The sequence below is a fragment of the Lepidochelys olivacea genome (genome assembly GCF_965140295.1).
Source record: "Lepidochelys olivacea isolate rLepOli2 genome assembly, chromosome: 2".
Lineage (NCBI taxonomy): Eukaryota > Metazoa > Chordata > Testudines > Cheloniidae > Lepidochelys > Lepidochelys olivacea.
This window is the reverse complement of record NC_140412.1, coordinates 23,063,579-23,085,860: the sequence shown is the minus strand read 5'-3', so window position 1 is coordinate 23,085,860 and position 22,282 is coordinate 23,063,579. Positions and strand designations below refer to the sequence as shown.

Here is a 22,282-nt window from a genome sequence, read left to right as displayed (position 1 = left end):
GTCATCTAATGAAAAAATGGCAGAGAGTTTTCACAAGCACAAAGTTTGGACAATGAAAACTGTCAATGGCCATTTTCAGTCATGGCAATGGACACACTAGAGACGGTGGATATGGTTTCAGTTAAAGACAGCTATCCTATCACTGTAAACCTTTCTAGTTTGAAATTGATGGGCTTTTATATTTTGAATGGGGACTTTTAAAAAGTTACTTTCTTTTTTAAGCTAATTTTTAAATGTTTTTTAACTTCATAACCATACAAGTTACTTGAAATTGAAGGGAAACAATATTGCTCTAACAGAAGGGCAAGTCACCCACAGCTTTAGTCAATTGAAACTGTGGGTCCTCCACATCTCTGAGAAGTCAGACCCTAAAAGTCCAGAAGTTAGTTGCCCAAAGTTAGAACCTTGCAGTGAGGTTCCCTTGTTACCACTTTGGCAAATCATACAAAAATCTTATTAATGAAGAGATGTTGAATAATCAAACTACTGTGAGTATCCTGCCTTTTGTGCCTGTCTCTACACTACTTTGACTTTACAATTGTGGGTTTTCCCCCCCTTCTAACCTTGTTTAGAGGTGTTCATTCTGCAAAAAAATATAGGGATCAGCCACTATTATATGTTTAGTAAAACTTCCAAAACTATTGAAAAAATCCTCTTAATGAGTCTATAGGAACAGCTGCCAACATGAGTTTATTGTTTTTCAACACAGGAAAAGCAGCACGTTTTCATCTTTTAGACATTAGTACTTCTGCTTCATATGCACACAGTTAGCTTAATTTAAAAAAAAGCTGTCGTTTTGAATTGCAAGTTTGTTATCTCCATCTAGACTTGGCAGAATTCAATTTTGGTAATTTCAGTGGATAATAGATGTTAAATAAAAATGGGGAGGATGATTAATTTAAATTTCTACAGTTGCACAAAATTCTGGGTTTTTAAGCATTACTTTCACTGCTGTGGGAAATCATGATGGGGGGGAAGTCAGAAAATTATTTCGTGTCAGTAACATTCAGTTTCAAAAAGTTAAAGCTTTATAACCATTAAACACAAATTGGCAATATCACAGGTCAAAATACACATCTGTGTTCTTAAATGAAACAAAAAAGTTCTCAAGCAGCATTTTTCTTACTTTGTCTCTGTAAATTTCAATCATCTACAAAATAATTTTTCATGGGGGCAGGGGGTATGGTGAAGGTAAAACTGACATTTACCTATTAAAAACGTAATCCTTCCAAGCCTACTTACATCTAGGACAACGAGAAAAAGTTGATCATACATAATATCAGATAAACAAAGAGCTGTTTATTCCTTGTTAGGACAGTGAGTAAAGGACCACAACTGAGATTAGGGCTCTACTATATTGTGCACTGTATAAACACATAGAAAGGGACAGTCCCTGCCCTACACTATGATTACACAAGACTAAGAGTTGGAAAAAAACTGTATTATCTCCATTTTACAGATGGGGCATGGAGGTACAGTGAGATTAAGTTATTTGCTGAAGGTCACACAGGAAGTCTGTCGTAGAAGCTGGAAATTAATACAGATCACTGGAGACCCCTTAGGCCAATCTCCTTCATTTTCTTCTCCCCTAATCCCATAACAAAATGAAGTAAATTCTCAATGGCATCACCATGTAGCAAGCTTCCTGTTAGCCTGTAATGCAGAGAGCGAGCTCATCTGGAAGGTAAAAATATCACCATGAGAGCTACAAATTTGCATTACTATAATGATTAGGTAGTAGCAATATGAAGCATGACCAGTCCAGTTTCTCAGTAAACCATTCACAGATTATACTGCGAGCAGAGACATAGGCAAGGATTATTACTGAAGAGCCCTGGGGGATGAGGAGCTTGACTCAAAAGAAGAAAAAGTGACAGAGTAGTGGAAGATTAATATAGTCTAACTAGCAGCATTATGAATAGATGGGTGGGAGGAGAAAGAACATGAGGGCCACAGAGAAGGGTGTCATTGGACCTGCTCAAAAAATGGGATTAAGTTTTTCCCAAAACTTCCATCCTGTTTGTCAAGGTTTTCCTAACCATCTCTAATAGATCAGGAACCATCTTATTTAGCAATAGGAAATGAGGGCAAAGGATTGATAGTAAAAAATTATATAGAGCAAAATAAATTTGGAATAAATGACAGCTTGGATGTTGAGGGTGAAAAGGCAGAGTGGCCCACCAAATAGGGCACAAGAATGGCTCTTCCCCTGACCCATGCTTCTGTTTCCCCGCTTGCCTGTTTTATAGTAGGAGACCGTGCAGTCGTTGGGCCAGAGACAATGTGTTTGCACAGCACCTTGCACAACATGGCTGTGATCTCAACTGAGGCCTTGGTGCTAATTCAATAAATAAGGAACAAGAGGAGTCAGATGGACAATGAGGTTATGAATGTGGCTGACAGACTAGTCACTCATCGGCGAGAGGGTGGCAGTTGGGGCACAGTTTTAGACAATGAATTTGGACACCCAAAAGAGGACATGGAAGAGACAGACACTTACCTGGAGAGATGATGCAAGGACATGAAGTAGGCTTCAGAGTTATCAATGTAAGGGTCAGAGCTAAATCTACAGGCTTCACTAAAGTCACCCAAGGAGAAGGCTTGAGTGATCAGAGGGGCTTCCAGGGTATGTTCTCGGGAAAATTCCAGGAGGAGGAAGGACACTGAGAAGGGTAAAAAGAGAACCATGAAATGACAAGCACAAGGAGGAGAGAGGGATGCAGCAGACTGTCAAAGATGGGGGGACAGGCACGATAGAAAACTATAACAGAGAGGCAGAATGACGACAAAGAAGAGGACATTAGGCAGCTGGTGACTTTGGTAAGAGTAGTTTCAGTGAAGAGGATGAGATCCAGAAAATGGATCATTCTCCTAAGGATTTTGATGAAGGAGGAGAGATGGCATGAAACAGGGTGGTGTTAGAGGCTCTTGAGAGTTCTATCAAAAGCCTGTGGAAAGTTTAAGCGTGATTTAGCAAAAACAGACAACTTCAGAGATTAAAACTTTAATTTAAACTTTGCCAACAAAAAAATTAGTTACAAAAAGGGAAATTCTCTGTACAGAAGAATGAGTGCCTCCTTATAACAAGAGAATGTGCCTTGTCAGTGTAGATTCAAGTACACATAGGTACAGCTGTAGGTCAAATGGGAAATGCAGAATATTCAAAGTGAATTTAAGATTAGTTCAGGGTTTCAAATTTGCAAGATTAGTCATCTCAGTCTTTGAAAAATGTTTAAATCAAGAATCTCATGTCAAAAGCTTCTCCTTTCCTTGAAACACATTTGACTTGTGATGCCATAGAAGGCATTGCTCATGCAGGGTGCACTGGAAAGTGAAATTCACCCTCTTTGCAGAGGGACAACCCCAACACTTAAGCCCTTGTGCTATCCCTCAGCACAGAGATGAACTCACCTGGAATACATGTAAATCATAACTTATATGACAATCACTTAAACTGTCACTTTGCTTAACAGTTAGATACTGCTTCTAAAATGAAGACCACTGCTTTGAAGACAGTGACATACACAACTAATTGGAGACCAGCTGCAACATGACTACTGTATACATGATGGCTCCTGGACTACCACAAGTCAGCATTACTAATGGTAACAGGTACAGTAACATTTACACCAGTGGAGTCTTTCCACTTACCATTATTAAAATATAAATAAGGCAAGGCAAGAGCATCTTTAAAACTCAATTACTGAAACTAGAAAGGCTAAGTGAGTTCCGAACCTCTATATACCTGCACAGCCATGAACATGTAACATGATCACCAGTTCCCTGCATTCATCCATGAGCCAGAAAGACCACCACAACTATGGTGTTAAAGAAAATGCATCCTCTTGAAGCCAGTCACAGATAAAAGGATTAAATCCAATTTGCTTATTTTCTCCCAGGTTCAGGGTGAGTGGAAGTATTTAGAAACCTACAAGTTGCTGCTGGAAGAAAAACAGCAGTAACAACAATAATAGTATTTAGGACTTTCATGGCACTTCCCATTTTCACAGCACTATATAAAATGAACTGAGCCTGTGCGGTAAGTACCAGTCCCATTTTACAGATGGGAAAATGCGGAGGCTAAGTAACTTACTCAAGGCCACATGGTGAATCAGTGGAAAGAGCAAAGATTAACTTCCTGGCTCCTAGCCATGCACTCAGCTCACTAGAACCCACAGCCTTATGATTCTATTAGGAGAAGACTGTGGACGTCTCTCAATCATACCCCTCACCCCCACTCCACAATAAGAAAAAAAATGGAGATATTGCAAAAAGAGAAACTGATTAACAGCTTTATATAGTTCCTTTTTTGAGAATGAGAAAGGCCTTAGAAAATCAAATCAATTCTATTGTATCTTGTAACCTGGACTAAGTTTATTTCCAGTTCTGATTATTTAATTTCTTAAAGCTTTTAAAGAGAATGCAGTGGTCTCATTTTATTAATACAAACATAACTCTGCAGTCAGTACCCTTTACATGAACACACAAAATATGTGACATTTTCTACTTGTAAAGTAAGATTTGTTCTATTTAATTTTGCAACTAAAATATGAACCTGGAAGCCAGCCTTTTTCAGATTTCAGGATAGTAAATGACAGCTGTAACCTTGGTTTAAACACACCAAACCATGTACATTACACCGAGGGTTCGGAGAGATTTAGATATCCAGGAATATTGGCAATGGTCATAAGAAACTGAAAAGAAAGCTGTTGTTCTTATCCTTTCCCCTCTCTTGCTGCAGTACATAGGGTAGCATCTCCATCACTGTTGCATGGCAAGAGAAAAAAAAACTGCTTTCCTGAAATACAGTTTGATAACTGAAAGGAAGCTTCTAAAACTTTTAGTCTTGCTTTATGAATGCAGAGCAGTTACTGCCACCTAACAAGTTATTGAAGACTAGAATCCCAGCATAAATATTGACGAATCAGTCTTTTAGATGTACAGATGGAGACATTACTTTGAGCCATCCTTTGGCCAAGGACTGGTTCTTAACTCTTTGCGTATCAGAAGAAGAGAAACAGACAAAACCCATCAGCATCTTCCATCAGAGAGGTGGAATGGATTCACTGTGACAGATGGACAATACTAAGGTGGCTTTTTTAATGGCAGTTTGAACTTAGCACTACTTTCTAACCTGGGGTAAAATCTACATTTATCTTCAAGAGTTCTTAATTTTGTCTTGTGCTAGAAAAGTTATTTATGGGTCAACTCCAAAAGCACTAGAGAGAACTCAGTTCTGAAGTACACTCTGCACTAGGAAGGAAGCAGCAGTTTTTCATTGGTCACCTAACCGAAAACCTTGGCCCCAGTTGTGTCTTCCACCACCCTGATGATCTTCTGCAGCCCTGCGCACACTAGCGGGTGGAATGCCAAATCCTGATACCCCTCCTCTCCTGTTTGGCAGCCAGCGGTATCTGGAACACACAGGGAGGGCAAAGCAGAAGAGGGGAGAAAGAGACCAAGAGCTGAATGTAGGAGTAGTTGTTTACTGTTCAAAGCTCATTTTAGCTGCTAAAACTTATAAAAATATGGCTTTATATTTATACAGGGAACCATCACGTAATTTGCTTTACAAATACTAAGTCTCAACACCCTATGAAACAGGTATTTACAATCCACCTAAAAAACCTCACAAACTTATATGGTCTTATACCATGACTGAGACAAGAGGTGTAGAGAAAATTCTGTTAGATACCTATATGGCCCCCTTTACCACAGTAACTGAGGACCTCCCAATCTTTCAGTAGATTTTTCCTCAACATCCTTGTGAGGTAGGGATTCCCATTTTACAGGTGGGGAATTAAGGCAGAGAGTAAGTGATTTGTCCAAGGCATATCAGGGAATAAAACCCAGGTCTCCCAAATCTCAGGCTGGCACTCCAACCACTGGAGCATTCTTCCTCTCTGGCATAGCAACTCTTGAATAAATTCAAATGTCCTACAGATCTAGAGTCAAATCCAGCTCTGGAGTAAATGGCTGAATCTAGCCATTGAAATCTGATCTTTATGGAAAAATTAGGCTTACCAGGAGGGCCTGAAACAGCAAAGACAGTTGAAGTTTAAGGCTGAGCCCCCCACCATGCTGTTGAAAGTTGTACAGTGTTATCTGAATGTAATTCAATCCTGTACCTCATTTTATAATTGACAACTCAGGTTTTAAAGAGGGGTCAACTTAAAGTCATCAGCAAGAGCCTGGCAGGGGAAAAGCATGCACCGCCCAAAGGCTGAGGCATTAAGACAAGGGAATCTGGAGCAGTGATCCTGGACTTTTACTTGCCTTTTAGCTAGAGGAATGGTGCAGAAAAATGGGTAAAACATAATTAACAGGAGAGAGAAAAAACCCAATTAGAAAGTAAAATAAAGACAATTCTATAATCAAGATAGATACTTCCTTTCTACTACTTCCAGGGATGTCTCTTTATTGCCATGATTACACTACACACCACATTTCCTTGGCCTAGAAAAGAGCATAAGCCAATCACTGGCTGACAGTGGAAGACATTTCCCGTATGGGCTTTTTATTCCACAATTACGTACTACCAGGTTTCTTGCACCTTCCTCTGACGCCATCCATGATTAGAGATAGATCAATCTGATATGTTAGTGTCTGTGTGAGAAGGTATGGCAGTTGTCCCAATCACTGGCTGATTAGCCTAGGGAAGCAATCTTATGCCCCCAATCCCAGCAAATGTATTTAAGAGGGGATACACAAGTCCTTTTAGTTCATAAATTGCAGTATCCCTAGAAGATTATGCCAAAGAAATGACTTGTTTAAAAAACAAAACTTACAGAAACAAGGGTGTGGTTAGGAAATTCCTTCCTCCCAAGTCCATTGGATATTTAAACATTAAGAAGAAGTATAGGTGTCCAACCAGATTTCCTATCAGCTCATTGATGATGCTGCAAGACAAGAAGAAAGATTTCAATTTCAGAACTTGTTGATTTCATAAAACCTTTCAGCTACTTATTGTGTACCCACTACAGGTGTCACAGGCATTAAAGCCTCATCTTCCCTCTACTCCCCACCCCAATAACACATTTTCCAGGTTATTGCGGACTACCTCTTTGGTCAACTGCATTATCACCATCAACACTTCAGCAAGCGATTCCAACACCCTCCTTCCAGGCCTTCTCCAGCCAGCCGTGAATGATACAATCCCATTAACACTTGCACTGGGAAACAGACTTTATAGCGATCAATGGCTAGAATAGTGGTCCACACCTCCTGAAAAATTATTGCTATTTCCACTACACTGCCTGCTCTCTGCTGTATAAAACTTTTCTTAGGCCCCGATTCAGCAGCTGGCCTTGGAGTATTTTATTCCATGTGTAGAAACAGCAAGTATCTAGCAAGCAGCAGTTTCCTGAAGTGACGGATGACTCAAACATGAGGTAGAACCAGAATCTTAACACAGAAAATCCTGACTCCCTATCCACTTCTCTAATTAGTAGACCACATAACATTATTTGTATTACAGGGCCACCAAAAGATTAGGGCACCATTGTACAAGAGACTGCAAGAACATAGATAATCCCTACCCCAAAGAGCTTACAATCTAAACTAGGGGTTCTCATACTGGGGGTCAGGACCCCTGAGGAGGTTATTACATGGGGGGAAGGGGGTCGCAAGCTGTCAGCCTCCACCTCCGCTTTGCCTCCAGCATTTATAGTGGTGTTAAATATATTAAAAAAGTGTTTTTAATTTATAACAGGGTGCGGGGGTTGCACTCAGAGGCTTGCTGTGTGAAAGGGTCACCAGGACAAAAGTCTGAGAAACACTGATCTAAACAGACAAAACAACAACAAAATAGAAGCAGACTGCAGAGTGCTCAAAGGGATGGTAGGAAAGTGTCATGTTAGTTTGGAGGGGCGGACGGTGGGAGAGAAGGGTTGTTGCTGTTTCTCTATTTTTTCCCCCTCATCATTAAATGCACTGGGCAGGGGGAGAAACAGGCTTGGGGAAAAGGCAGCAGGAGAAGAGTTCACAGGAGGAAGGGAGCAGGACGTAACTACTCCATCAGAGGCATTATTTAAGCCTGGGCTTTTAGGAAGAACAATAGCTGCAAATCCTGATGATTGAAATTTTCCTTTTCAAGAATATCCATACATTGAAGGATTAGGTTTGACAAGATTTCAGAATCGCATTTATTTTCTGGTTTAGTTTAGAGTCCTCATATTACAAAAATACAATAATCATATTGCTAGTCTATCAGTTGGCTTGAAGCCCCCTTATTTTGATGTTACTGCTTCCGAACATCCTCTTAATGGGCAAGATATACAACTCTACAAGATCAAAGAAAATATTTATAGCTCATGTAAACAAGCATAATGAAGACTTACGATCCTCCAATGATGTAGTTGAACCCCAGAATAACCCATGGTAGATAACAAGCCTAGCAAAAAACAAACAAAACAGAGAAGTCATGAATGCCGAAGGAGAGTACAAGGCTGCACAAATTCCTTTGCATCTTCATCAGTGTAATCACTGCATCTTTTAAACATAGTTACTAGACAAATTCTGGTACGTTAACAACCAACACATTTTAAATTAAGTCTAAGCATTTTATGATGTTTTACATTTATTCAAAACTTAGGACTGTCAAGTGATTAAAAAAAGTTAATCGCACAATTAATTGTACTGTTAAACAATAACAGAATACCATTTATTTAAATATTTTGGATGTTTTCCACATTTTCAGATATATTGATTTCAATTACAGCACAGAATACAAAAAGTGTACAGTGCTCACTTTATATTTTTTATTACAAATATTTGCACTATAAAAAACAAAAGAAATAGTATTTTTCAATTCACCTAATACAAGTACTGTAGTGCAATCTCTATTACGAAAGGTGAACTTACAAATGTAGAATTAAGTACAAAAAATAACTGCATACAAAAACAAAACAATGTAAAACTTTAGAGCCTACAAGTCCACTAAGTCCTATTTCTTCTTCAGCCAATCGCTCAAACAAGTTTGTTTACATTTGCAGGAGATAATACTGCCTGCTTCTTGTTCACATCACCCGAATGCGAGAACAGTTGTTCGCATAGCACCGTTGTAAATATCTTGCGATGCTGGCTACATGCCAGATGCACTAAAGATTCATATGTCCCTTCATGCTTCAACCACCATTCCAGAGGACATGCGTCTATACTGATGATGGATTCTGCTCAATAGCAGAGCGGACTGACGCATGTTCATTTTCATTATCTGAGTCAGATGCCACGAGCAGAAGGTTGATTTCCTTTTTTGGTGGTGCGGGTTCTGTAGTTTCCGCATTGGAGTGTTACTCTTAAGACTTCTGTAAGCATGCTCCATACCTGTCCCTCTCAGATTTTGGAAGACACTTCCAAATCTTGGATCAAGTGCTGTAGCTATCTTTAGAAAGCTCACATTGGTACCTTCTTTGTGTTTTGTCAAATATGTAGCGAAAGTGTTCTTAAAATGAAGATGTGCTGAGTCATCATCTGAGATTGCTATAACATGAAATATATGGCAGACTGCGGGTAAAACAGAACAGGGGACATACAATTCTCCCCCCAAGGAGTTCAGTTACAAATTTAATTAACACTATTTTTTAAATGAGCATCATCAGCATGGAAGCATGTCCTCTAGAACGGAGGGGCTGAAGCATGAAGGGGCATACAAATGTTTAACATATCTGGCACATAGATATCTTACAATACCGGCTACAAAGGTCCCCTGTGAACGCCTGTTCTCACTTTCTGGTGACACTGTAGATAAGAAAAGGGCAGCATTATCTCCTGTAAATGTAAACAAACCTGTTTGTCTTAGCGATTGGCTAAATGAGAAGTAGGACTGAGTGGACTTGTAGGCTCTAAAGTTCTGCATTGTTTTGTTTTTGAGTGCAGTTATGTAACAACAACAATCTACATGCTGTAACAGATAACCATCAGGAAAAAGGAAAAAAGCTAAGATGGAACTTCACTGCAGGCTCAAACAAAAAGAATCTGGCTTGTAGAAGAGAAAATTTCTCAAAACATGAACATTTTACTGAGCAGTAGTGAAAACTCTGACTGATGAAGGAAACTGTTTATTGCAGAAAGGTGGCTTTTATTCAAGTTATGGGTGGCCAGAAAGTCTTTTTATTTTGGTGTCAGTTTTTCAGATAAGTTGATTTCTATTTTGGGGGCACCTATGGCAGTTTTATACTGCAACAGCTAACACCATATGAGACACAGTGGGGACTGAACTCTGATCTTCTCCCACCAGAAGAGGGTCAGGAGCTCTAGGAAGACAGCAAAACCTCTCTCTGAAGAGAGGATCTACCATTTGTTGATAGCTTGTGGCTGACCCAGAAGTGACTGACTCCAGAAGGAATTTCATCCAGCCCCTGCCAATCTGAAACTCTTTTAGACTTTTTTTTTGGTGGGGGGGGGAAGGAATTCCAGAAGAGAACTGTGCCAACAACCTGTATACTGTACCTTAAATCTTGTCCCAAACCAAAATGATACAATCATGTCTCTGTTCAGCTGGGCCCAGACATAAAGCACTGACATGATCAGGGGAATCATCAACAACTGCAATACAAAGAAACAAAGCAAAAATTATTACATCCACCTAAAACTTCTGAGGAACACAAACAGATGGCTAGCTTTAGAAATGCTTTGTTAGCATGATACGTCAGCATAGATCCTTTAACAACTACACTGCAAGCCTTTGCTGCATGCATACACTCATGACCTAACAAGTTCATGAGGGTAGTGGTGAGCAAGTGAACCAACGAGTCATTCTGTTTTATAATGTGGGAAACTGGTCTATCTCACTAGCTTCCTGGGGCTGCAACCCCATTGGTAATATACTTCCACTTATGTGTCCGCCAAAAATATTACAGACTTCCCATTTCTTCGAAGACTTTAAAAAAATCTGATGTACATTTGTTTCAGGGTTCACTCAGACTTTAGATGCACAATCATGATTTATCTGCCGGGATAGTACGGTGAATTGTCTCAGGGATTATCAGCAAGGTTTTATGCAAGACACTAGAAATGTAACAGGGGAGGAAGTGGGGACAGAGAGGTACAGAATATATGTGAGAAGTGGTCAAAGACAGGAAGAGAACAGCAAAAACACACAAGACTAAAAACAAACATACCTCAGAAACAACATATCTGTGACTCAAGATAAGTCATCCCCCCCCACCCAAAAAATCACTTTAAGACAACTGACCTGATCCAAGACTCTTATTAAGATCTATTTTAATCATTCCTGTGATATTCTCCCACTTTACATTTTTGACATGTACCCTGAGTGGTGTTTGTCATAGAAACATGCACCACTTCATATACCCTTAAATTTTGCTCTTTAGATGATCAGAGCTTTTGTAAAGTAATGTGAATTCACCTAAAATGGCATTCCTTCTGAGGAGTCTCACTACTGAACTCTAACCCAAGAACTGTTTTTTAGCTCAAAGGGTCAAGTAGTAAATGGCCATAATGTTAATCCATCAGCAGGGGAAATAAAGTCGATGGATGAAATCCTGGCTCTTTTGAGATCAATGGCAAAACTCCCATTGACGTCAATAGGGCCAGGATTTCACCCCTTCATTCCTTAGTTGTGCGACTGATTTCCACAATGCACCCATGCCTGCTATGCCACAATGAGTTAATTACCTCTAGTTTACAGCAAAAAGATTAACAACGTTTATTTCTCTTCTAAGATAGCCCCAGCAAGAGAAGTCAGCGATTTTCCAAAATACTGATGTGTAACGATAGATACTTTAGTGACATTAAAAAAATACTCTGCCTAGAAATAAATGTAATATTATAAAGCTTCCTTGGAAAATTGTATCCTGCTTACCTGCATGTCCATCACCAAGCCGGTTATCTTTCATTGGACTATTAAGGAAAATATAATAAAAATAAGTGCTAGACGCATGGTGATTTTTAAACTGATTCAGCTTTTAATTTTACTTTTAAAAGTAAACTTAGTGCTCCTGAAAAGTGACAGATCGACAGCCATGGCAAATGAACTCCTCTAAGCATCCACAGAGCAGATTCGGTCCAAGTTTTCCCACATTGCCATGCCAATGGGACTCAATTATGACATGAAGTGACCCCACCTAGACCTGAGAGACCACGCTCATTTTTCATGCCCATTCAATCCTCTGCTTTGTGCCGAGATTAAGCAGGCGGGAGCTGGCCGTCCTTTTTAAAAAGCATGTTTAAAAGGACCAGAACTTCGTCATATACTTGTCCTTCAGTTTGTTTAAAGTTATCAAGAAAAAATGCTGTATTCTTTATTACCTCAAGGAAACAAACAGCAAACAGATTACCTGAAAATTTAATATCGCTAATAAGAAAACAGAAAACAAATACTGTCTCGAAATTTACTGATGAAGTCTTTCAATGCTACTATGAGGATGAGGAAACTGAAGTACCTGCTTGCTGTTTTAACAGATAATTGTGTCTTTTTTCAGTAATTGTTTGTAGTATCAAAATGCAGTTGTACTCAGAAAAGGAAACAAATATGACACGGTGGGCGTGTGAGTTTTTCTACAGACTTCTGTATCAAGTGTGCTCTATTTGTAAATGAGGAGAAATATTCCAATTACAAACTCTACCTGGGGCTCTGAAAGTCAGGCTGTGATCAGAATCTTACATGAGCACCGATCCAAGATTCTACAGCCAGAATTCAGCTAACAGCTTTGTTGGTGGTGTAGCAGAATCCAGCTCATCTTCCAGTTGCTCTGTTGGGCTAACAGGAGTAAAGATTCTCTCTATACACTGAAGTCAGCAGATATGAAAGAAAAACAGGGAGCATATCCACTGATTAAGAAGGTGCCATTTCTATATAGTAAGTCTCCTGACTATAACCACAGTTTGTGATAAAGTCACATCTTCGGTTCCTTCTCTGGGTAGAGTGCTGTCATAAGTGACCATACAGGGATAAAGGATTGCAGGAAGAGACTAATAGGAAAGGAAATTAATTCAATTTTAGGAAAACAAAGTGGGGTAGAGTGAAGAAGTAGCGCCAGGGAGGCCATTAAAATATACCAGTGCAACTTCTAAAGCAGCAGTTCGCAACCAGGAGTCTGAGACCCTCTGGGGGGCCATGAGCACATTTCTGGGGATCCACCAAAATAAACCAGAGAGCAGGGTTGGCATTAGACTCGCTGGGGAGCAGGGCAGAAAACTGCAGCACAAGCAACATAACTTTGCGGGGCCTCCTCTGGCGTGGGGCACTGGGCAATTGCCCTGCTTGCCACCCACTAATGCCAACCCTGACTTTTAATCTATTGGATATGCAGAAAACAGTTGTTGTGGCACAGGTGGGCAGTGAAGTTTTTACAGCATGTTGGGTGAGGGGAGCCTCAGAAAGTAAAAGGTTGAGAACCTCTGTTTTAAAGGATGGCCTGAAAGGCAGGGAAGTAAGTGACCCATGGAATTGCTAACAGGACATTAAGCCTTTTGCCTCAAGATCACTGACCTGATTCAGGCCTGGGTCGATACTGAAAGCTGTTGCCACCTGGTGGTCTTTATTACATTAGCTTTGTGGTCTCTGTATAGTTCACAGTGAACAAGAGTTCACCCAAACCTCAGCAAAACTGACAATCTTTTTGGCAGCTAAGGATTGGATAGACATGAGCCCTAAATTTGCTCCCAACCCTAGTGGAGGTCCATAAACGGTCAGCAGAGAGACACGCTATCAGTGAACTCTGGAAAAGCCTGTACTGCTTTGATGTTCTTTTGTGTAAACAAAACCACAGTCTCCAAAGTTGTCAGACAAACTGGAACTTTGAACTAGCACAATTATAGTGTTTTCCCTCAAAAATAATCCCACTGGCTTGCCCTGAAGGGTAGGAGCCATCTTTAAATGTCTATGGAAATTATATTTAAGTGCTTTTAGGTGATAAAAACTGGTTTATGAAACAGCCTTATCTTAGGCATAAACACAAGACGCAAAATGTGCCAAGAACTTGATGAACAGAAGGATACAACAATGCAAATCCAGTTAAACAGAAGCATGAACATATAATCCGCTGGCCTTCCATCAAAAGCACCTATAAACAAATAAAGCAGTTAGCAGAACAGTTGTCAAGATTTCAGATCACACTATATCCCAAGAACTACCTCAGTTCTTGGCCAGTGGAAACACATGGTGCCAAATGCAACCCTCTTGTGTTTGAGTGTACTAGAATTGCAACATTTGAGAAAGTGGTACTTTCAACATGTGATCAAGTTCTTTTAAATGATCATTTTTGTGAGCAAATCCCCAAATACTCCAAATTATTTTTAAAAATCCATCATTATTCCTTTTTGATTTATCTGTACACAAATTGTAAGTTTACACTCTGCCTTTCTAAAAAAGTTAAGCATTCCTCCTCCTTCCCTAAGTTGAAAGCAGACTGAGCTGCTACAGCAAGAAGGTGCTATCTTGCCTTGATGCTTCAAAGAACAGGCAGACTGGATAATGAGGGTAGATTGCATCAGTTACAGAATTGTGTCAGGGTTGGTTTGTTTGGTTTTTTTTTTTTTTTTTTTTGACACCACAGACTGTAAAGAAGCCAGTTATTTTTCACTGCAAATGAGTTTTCCTGTTCCATTCCCCGACATACAAGCTTCTTCCAGGGAGCATCAGTAGGAAGGGACACAAACAGAGATGGGAATAGAGGTTGGGGCATATGTGGATATAACAGAACCCAGTATATCAAAAGGACATAAACATGGCAAGCAAACATGCAAGTTTTCTGCTCCATCTTCTTTTGGCTTTCTTGCTTTCAAGAAGCTTAAACTAGGGTTACCATACGTCCGTATTTTCCCAGACAAGTCTGGCTTTTTGGTTCTTAAATCGCTGTCTGGGAGGAATTTTTAAATATCTAAAAACATCCGGGATTTTGCCATTATTATTTTTCCCCCAAAGAAGAGTCGATCATTCAAGAAAGAGAGTGAATGCTGATTACTCAAGAGAGTGCCCACTTTTTCCCCCTAGCTCCCAGTGCCTGCAGTGCAAAATAGCGGTTTCATGTGGCTGGGAGGGATGGGGGAGGAGGGGGAACACAGCGCGCTTAGGGGAGGAGGCGGGGCCGAGGCGGGGATTTTGGGAAGGGGTCCAATGGGGCAGGGAGGGGATGGAGTTGGGGCGGGGCCGGGGGCAAGAGCAAATAAACCCCCCCGTGGAGTTTCCTCTTTTTCTGAATGTTCAAATATGGTAACCCTACTTAAACATCAGATTCTGGCAGTTATCCAAACCATAGGCCTTTTGTAGTTTAATTTAGTTAAAAACAAAATTTAAAGAAACCATAAAACAAAGTGTCCTATAATATAAACTCAAACAATCTACAAGTTGAAAGACTGAAGACGCTCAGTATATTGCATAAATGATGTGCACATCCAGACAATTTCTAAAAAAGCCAATACCATTCAGTGAGATTTGTACTTAAACCACTAAGTGGAATTTTGACTCTACAAATCTTAACAGGTATTTAACACAGTCTTTCACAACAAATCAATTACTGGCAGGGAGAGGTTAATTAGGAAGAGCAGCCTATGTACAAACATTAAGGTATGGTTCTACTCGGACATATAAAAACTGGTAACTTCTTATTCAACAATCTCCTCCCTGTGTCAATTTAACCATTTTAGTCACTAAAGTGAGAAGATAAGGAGTTTGGTATTTAGCTCTGCAAAGCCAACATTGGTGAATGAGAGCGAGCTAGAGTCTATTTCTTTTTGTGAATTGGAGTTGTGGATCAAGTTCCAGTTTCTAACATGTCCAAAACCTCTGAGAAGAGTGAGACTCCGCATGTGTCACACAGTATAATTTTACCAACAGACCCTTTGCTATTAGTGATGAACAAAAGAGAAACCATCCTGATCTTTAGATCCCAGGCTGAGTTTGCAGATCTGGCAGTCAAAAAGCAAGACTGCTAGGCTCATCTTTACAAGTTAAAAAACTAGCCTTTTTTAGATTCCAATCCTGCACTGGGATATGCTAGCATGGGCCCTGGCATTTGTAAAAGTCCCACTGACTTTTATGAAACTTTGCCTAGATCTACATCATCAGATCCCAGGATAGGCTCAAAACATAGGTGAGGATCTCACTGAGACACAGACAGAGACCACCACAATGATTAACAAATCAAGTGTTCTACTTTTTTTGTTTTTTAGAAACTTCAGTATTCATGCACAGCCCATGAAAAGTGAAGTAGAAAGGATGGAGTTCTGTTTATAAACATTTGAATTCCATAGCACCTAGAAATTTCCTACAACTATGTTAAGTTTCCACAATAAGAAAAGTATATACCTGTTGTTAAAAAGAGTAGCTATTAACATCTGAGGCAGTTCAACCTACTTAAAATGGGACACCATCACCTTTAAAGCTAATCATCTTTTAAAAGTTAGTTGAAAGTTTCATGCCCTTTCCCTGAGCCTTTTTCTTATATCTTATTATATATGTTTTTCTCCCTACTGTTGTTGTAGAGAGATCCATGCAAACAAAAGGGGACAGTGACTGATGATGCCAGGGAAACTGATCATGACAAAATGAACAGACTGAAAAAAAAACCCCTAGAATGATACTTTTTTCTCTAGCCTTTTTCACTTGTACTAATCTTGGGGTTTACTTGTAAGAATAAGACACCAATAAATAAATAATACATTGTCACTTTAAATGCCTGAGAAAAAATGAGCTGTAGATTTTCTGATTTCTGTACCAGACAAAGTGACATAAGTACCACTAAGGTCTGAAAGAACCATCTAATTATAGCCCCTTATTTTAGTTCCTTTTTCATACTTGGTAGTAGTGAAGACAGTCACTCTGACAGAAAAACCGTGCCATCAGAATCTTGGTTTCCACAGGAATTTAGGGAAGTAGTTGTTGTTAACCAGTAACGCAGGGATACAATCTACTTTCCAGCCTCTTCTAGAGTTTTGCACTGTTTATAAAAAAAATTAGCATAAACTTTGAAATTCATCTTTAACATCAGTGACTGCCCAAAGCCATGCACAGCCCTTCAGATGTAGGCTATAAATTCTTAAAGAGACGGCTAAGGATGACTTGCTTAGTCTACAAGTACCTACGTGGGGAACAAATATTTAATAGGCTCTTCAATCAAGCAGAGGAAAGTATAAACACAATCCAATGACTAGAAGTTGAAACTAGCCAGAGTCGGACTGGAAATAAGACATAGATTTTTAACAATGAGAGTAATTAACCATTGGAACAATTCACTAAGTGTTTTGTTGAATTCTCTATCACTGATGATTTTGAAATCAAGGTCGGATGTTTTTCTAAGAGAGATGCTCTAGAAACTATTTTGGGGAAATTCAATGGCCTGAGTTACACAGGTCAGACTATATAATCACAGGTGTCCCTTCTGGCCTTGGAATCTATGACTTCATAAGCTAGCCCCAAGGGCCATTTACTTCCCTCAATCATACTGATAATGAGAGCTGTGCTCATAGAGTTATAGCAGCACGGGATTACATTATAAACAACCTGCAAATGTTCCACTGAAAGTTCCAATAGTACCCAAAAAAGTTTTTAAAAGGGGATAAAAGAGTTGGTGGAAGGGTACTGAACCAGTCAATTTTTTTGTACTCCTACAAAAATCACTAAATTACATTTTTGGAACATGCATATTGCATCTTATCATGGTAGTATAATCTGTCTTCCTACAAGTGGGATGTAACTTATTAATAAAAATGTACAATTTCATTTGACATTCAGTACAATAAGTGCAACATAAGATATCTAGATTTCCCATTGAGACCTCATTGTTCATAGATGAGCTACAAGAGCACATACAACTAAGAACTGCAATATGTTTATTTTATACAATGTTATCATAGATATCGTCATTTTGAATATTTTGCTTTTGGGAGTTTGGGTTTTTTTAAACAAATACACAAACATTTCTTTCTGTGTTTTATTTAGTTCAGCCTGGTACCAAGCCAAGCATTTTACTTTTTTACCCTTTAAGATGTAATATAAATGAGGTACTTACATACAACCACTTGGCAAAGAAGAGGTTTACCATAGACACCTTCTGCATACCAATGCTACTACTTTGCTCTTCTAGAGCATCTATAAATCTGATCATTTGCAATTACTTTATAAACATTAAGACTCCACTCTTTAAACACCACTCTTTACAAATGAGCAAACTGAAACAAACAAAGAGGTTAAGTGACTTGCCCAACATGGACTATCTCCCTCAGTGGTTTGGACTATGTCTTCTGGTTCCTTTATTTTAAGTGACCCTATAACGATGCAAAAGAGCAGTAGAGTCCCCTCCTACTGCCCCAAATCCAACAACTGAAAGTCCCAATCCTTAGTCATAGGAGTGGTCCCACAGAATGGCTGCAGGACTGGGTCTTAAGTGACTAGAGACCCAAAAGTCACTTCTAGACAACAGAGGGAAGTGTAATGAATTGATTTTTCAAAAATTCCATTTTCTATTGATTAAGTGAACATAAAGGCATGCACATTGCTATCTTTCTCTTTCAGAGCTTTGCCTGAGTCAGAGTCACTGATCACTCCCACAAGCTATTCTGAATGGAACTGTATATATGTAAAGATATTCAATCTCTTTGCTACACTCATGTTAAATCCTATAGCATGCACATACTGCAATTATTAACATACCTGTTTCTAGTCGTGATGAATACTGATACAAAAAATATAAGTTCACCAAATAGAGAAATCCAGTTCCTGGGCCCACTGGGAAGTAGAATGTTGCAGTTAATGGCCTCCATATCTGTCCAGACCAAAAAAGTGAGTGCTGTTACATAAATTAAAGATGAATGAATAATCATGATGTTCCATTTTTAGATTAAGGAACAAATTTAAGATTCCTGTGTATCAAATTTTTTATTCAGTGTTATCACTTCAAAAGCCCTTGTAGCTTATGTCTTACTTGCTATAATCAATTAAGCTAATAGGGTTTTATGAGTAGTTTCCAGATACAGCATAGTTGGCTTCAAAAGGGACCCAGAGAACAAGACAAATCCTCACAACTGTTCTACGCTATTTTAAAGGCATCCAAACAGAATCCTTTCTACTTAGTCCAGGGATCGGCAACCTTTGGCACACGGCCCATCAGGGAAATCCACTGGTGGGCCGGGACGGTTTGTTTTCCTGCCGCATCCACAGGTTTGGCTGATTGCAGCTCCCACTGGCCACGGTTCGCCATTCCAGGCCAATGTGGGCTTTGGGAAGTGGCGCAGGCCGAGGGATGTACTGGCCACTGCTTCCCGCAGCACCCATTGGCCTGGAAGGGTGAACTGTGGCCAGTGGGAGCTGCAATCAGCCGAACCTGTGGATGCTGCAGGTAAACAAACCATCCTGGCCCGCCAGTGGATTTCCCTGACAGGCCGTGTGCCAAAGGTTGTCGATCCCTGATTTAGTCCAATGGAAGGCAACACTGAGCAAGAAACTCATATGATAACCTTCTGAGTGTAATTTCCTTCAGATAATATCGCACATTATTTTTAGCATTTATGCACCTGCTTTATGAAAATCCCTGTTTATCGACATCATAAACAGTCTTTAACTAGGCTGCAAACAGTAGTCGGCACAGACAATCTTGCCGCTTCTTAGCTGACGTGAGACACTCCAAATCTGCAACATTTCAGAATGATGTGTTCAGATCCCAGATTCCGTAAATCAGCAGGGACTATCAGCATTAGAGATACAGGACTCTAACTTCACAGTAACCACTTTGCGGCTGATACTTGGAACAAGGACAAGCTACAGAGGGAATTGTGTTCAGCCCTTCTCAGTTAGGCACACCATTAGCACAATGATATAGGATCCACATCCTTTAAGGCTCCTTCTCCTCCTTCCCCGTTTTTGGGGGGGAAAGGGAGAGGACACTTCCTACCATATACACACAGAATGGGCACTGAAGCAATTGTCTCCTAATACAAGAGATCATTCAGTGTGGGACCTAAGCAGCCAGAACACTGATCCCAACAAGCACCTCCCTGACCTGGGCCCCCTCATCTATAAACAGCCCACTAGTGGGGCTAACCCAAGTGCCAGCTCCCACTGCTTGGAGTGCCCACACCTTTACTACAGAAGTGAGCTACCCTGAGCAGATAGCCTGGGTAACCAGGACAGGGCACCTGGACCTAGTACCCTCTAGGTCTAACGGAGGCTTCGAGAGCAGGGCTAGGATTCAAACCCACGTCTGCCGCTGCTCGCCCACACGGACCCTTCAAGCGCGAAAAGACTACACATCCCAGCAGCCACAGCCTCACCCTACTGCACCTCCCAACATGCAACGCGCTCCCCAGAGTGGCCCGCCTACAATTCCCGGCAAGCGGAGCGCAGCCCCGTGCCGAGCTGCCTTAGAGCTCTGGAGGCGCTCTGCATGCCGGGACTTGGAGTCCACCCCTACCTGGAAGCGGTATATGAAGGCATCGGGCCATAGGAAGAGATAGGCGGGGCTGATGAGGCCTAGTTTGCCGACAAGCGGCACCGCGATGGAGCTGGCGAACCAGTAGCGGGTGATGAAAGGGATGCTCCGGAACCAGTCCCCCAGGTCCGACATCTCCCCGAGCTCAGCCGCCGCCGGGACCTCGCTACACACCGGCCACCGAGCTACCGCGAGATCGTTGATCCAGCTCGCGCCGAGGCCGGCCTCCAACTCCGAGGAAGCTGCCGCAGCCGCCGGGCGTGTGGCGCAGGCGCCGCCGAATCGACTCGTAGCCAGACGTGTCTCCTGCGAATCCGGCCCCCACCAGCTACTTCCGGTTCCGCTTCCCAGGCGTCGGAAGCGCCGGAAGTCCCACCTCGTAAGGGGACAGCGCGACCCGCCAATGTGCGCTACTTATGTGCCTCCTTCCGGCGACGCGCTGCAGGATCACGTGACATCCCTCCCCGTCATTCGTCCCTCCCCCAGACCGCCCCCCCCCCCCGGCAGTGCCCAGGGCAGCTCGTTCTTGGGGCGCTGCTCAGCGGGCGTAGGCGCTTTCTGGCCGGCCGAGAAGACTGTGGGCTCGATCAGAGCGGCATCCCCTCTGTGGGGGCCACGTGGAGGGGTTTGGACAGTCACAGTAGTGGGAACAAGACAGTACCGGGTTTACCATGGCGCCGGGGCCCCGGCCCGGCCCGCTCTCAGGGGAGGGGCTCGGAGCACCCCCAGCACCCTGGCCTGACTCCTGTCCCTCATCCTGACTCCTGCACCCCCACATCCTCCCCCCCACGCTGAGCACCAAACGGGAGCTCCTGCACCCCTCGCACCAAACAGGAGCTGCCCTAGGTAAGTGCTCCACGCCCCAACCTCCTGCCCCAGCCCACACCCCCCTCCTGCACCCTAACTCCCTCCGAGACCCTGCAATCCCACCCCTGAGCCCCCTCCCGCACCCTAAGTCCTGACCACACCCTGCACTCCAACATTTTTTTAAAAAAGAATTATAAAGTGTTCTTATCCAAAATGCTTTGGTTAGTCTCTAAGGTGCCACAAGTCCTCCTTTTCTTTTTGCGAATACAGACTAACAGGACTGCTACTCTGAAACCTTACACTAGCTAGCTAATGGTACAAATAACATTTGGAAAGATCATTAAGTGGTCTGCAGAGACCCTCAGCGATTTTCAAGTGGTCTGTGGAAAAATAAGTTAGACTACACAAACAATCAAGATGCCTCACTTTATTTTCATGTACTTGCTATTACTTATAGGAGGAGGATGAAGAAAAAAAGGATGAAAAACGGGAGTGGGCGGGGAGATAAGAGAGAATGTTCTTTTTCTTGGCTGGGTCCCAAGGAGGGGCCACAAAAATGAAGCTGAGCACAGGGCCCCAATAACTATAAATCCGCCACTGTGGCTGACGCCTGCCCCACAGCTCCCCACGCCACAGCCAGGGGGCTAACCCCTGCCCCCGCCCGAGCACCATATACCGCTGCATTTGTTAAAAAGCATTTACATAAAAGGGGCAGTGTTGGAGTACATTTGGTTACACCCAAACAACTGCTCAGAGTTATACAACATACCAACATTCTTATAAACTGGATTTTCAAGAGGATACAATTTCTGCTGTTTTTCCATTGGTTTTTTGACTTGGAGCTGAAGTCTTGCCGTCTCCTGTTGCATCTGACTCATAGAATATCAGGGTTAGAAGGGACCTCAGGAGGTCATCTAGTCCAACCCCCTGCTCAAAGCAGGACTGATCCCCAAGTAAATCATCCCAGCCAGGGCTTTGTCAAGCCTGACCTTAAAAACTTCTAAGGAAGGAGATTCCACCACCTCCCTAGGTAACGCATTCCAGTGTTTCACCGAAAAAGCTTTTCCTAATATCCAACCTAAATCTCC

The 22,282-nt window shown here is 41.5% G+C and overlaps 1 protein-coding gene across 1 annotated transcript; it reads right to left on the bottom strand.

Moving 5' to 3' along the window:
* Nucleotides 1-1,279: 1,279 nt before the first annotated feature.
* DERL1 (derlin 1) lies at nt 1,280-20,743 on the bottom strand. The gene is made up of 8 exons (XM_084621395.1): nt 20,370-20,743; nt 18,614-18,725; nt 13,963-14,027; nt 11,825-11,851; nt 10,450-10,545; nt 8,340-8,392; nt 6,789-6,899; nt 1,280-5,414 (listed from the first exon to the last, which is right to left on the bottom strand). The coding sequence occupies exons 1-8, from the start codon at nt 20,520-20,522 to the stop codon at nt 5,276-5,278; spliced, it is 756 nt and encodes a 251-aa protein (XP_084477521.1). The 5' UTR covers nt 20,523-20,743; the 3' UTR covers nt 1,280-5,275.
* Nucleotides 20,744-22,282: the final 1,539 nt, after the last annotated feature.

What these genes read in the sequence shown, in the direction of transcription:
- DERL1 (XM_084621395.1), bottom strand. Translation starts at nt 20,522, where the DNA reads ATGTCGGACCTGGGGGACTGGTTCCGGAGCATCCCTTTCATCACCCGC. An exon ending in CCTTCATATACCGCTTCCAG is followed by an intron (nt 18,726 to 20,369) that starts GTAGGGGTGGAC and finishes TGGTCTGGACAG; the next exon opens with ATATGGAGGCCATTAACTGC. An exon ending in AACTACATCATTGGAGGATC is followed by an intron (nt 6,900 to 8,339) that starts GTAAGTCTTCAT and finishes CTTGTCTTGCAG; the next exon opens with CATCATCAATGAGCTGATAG.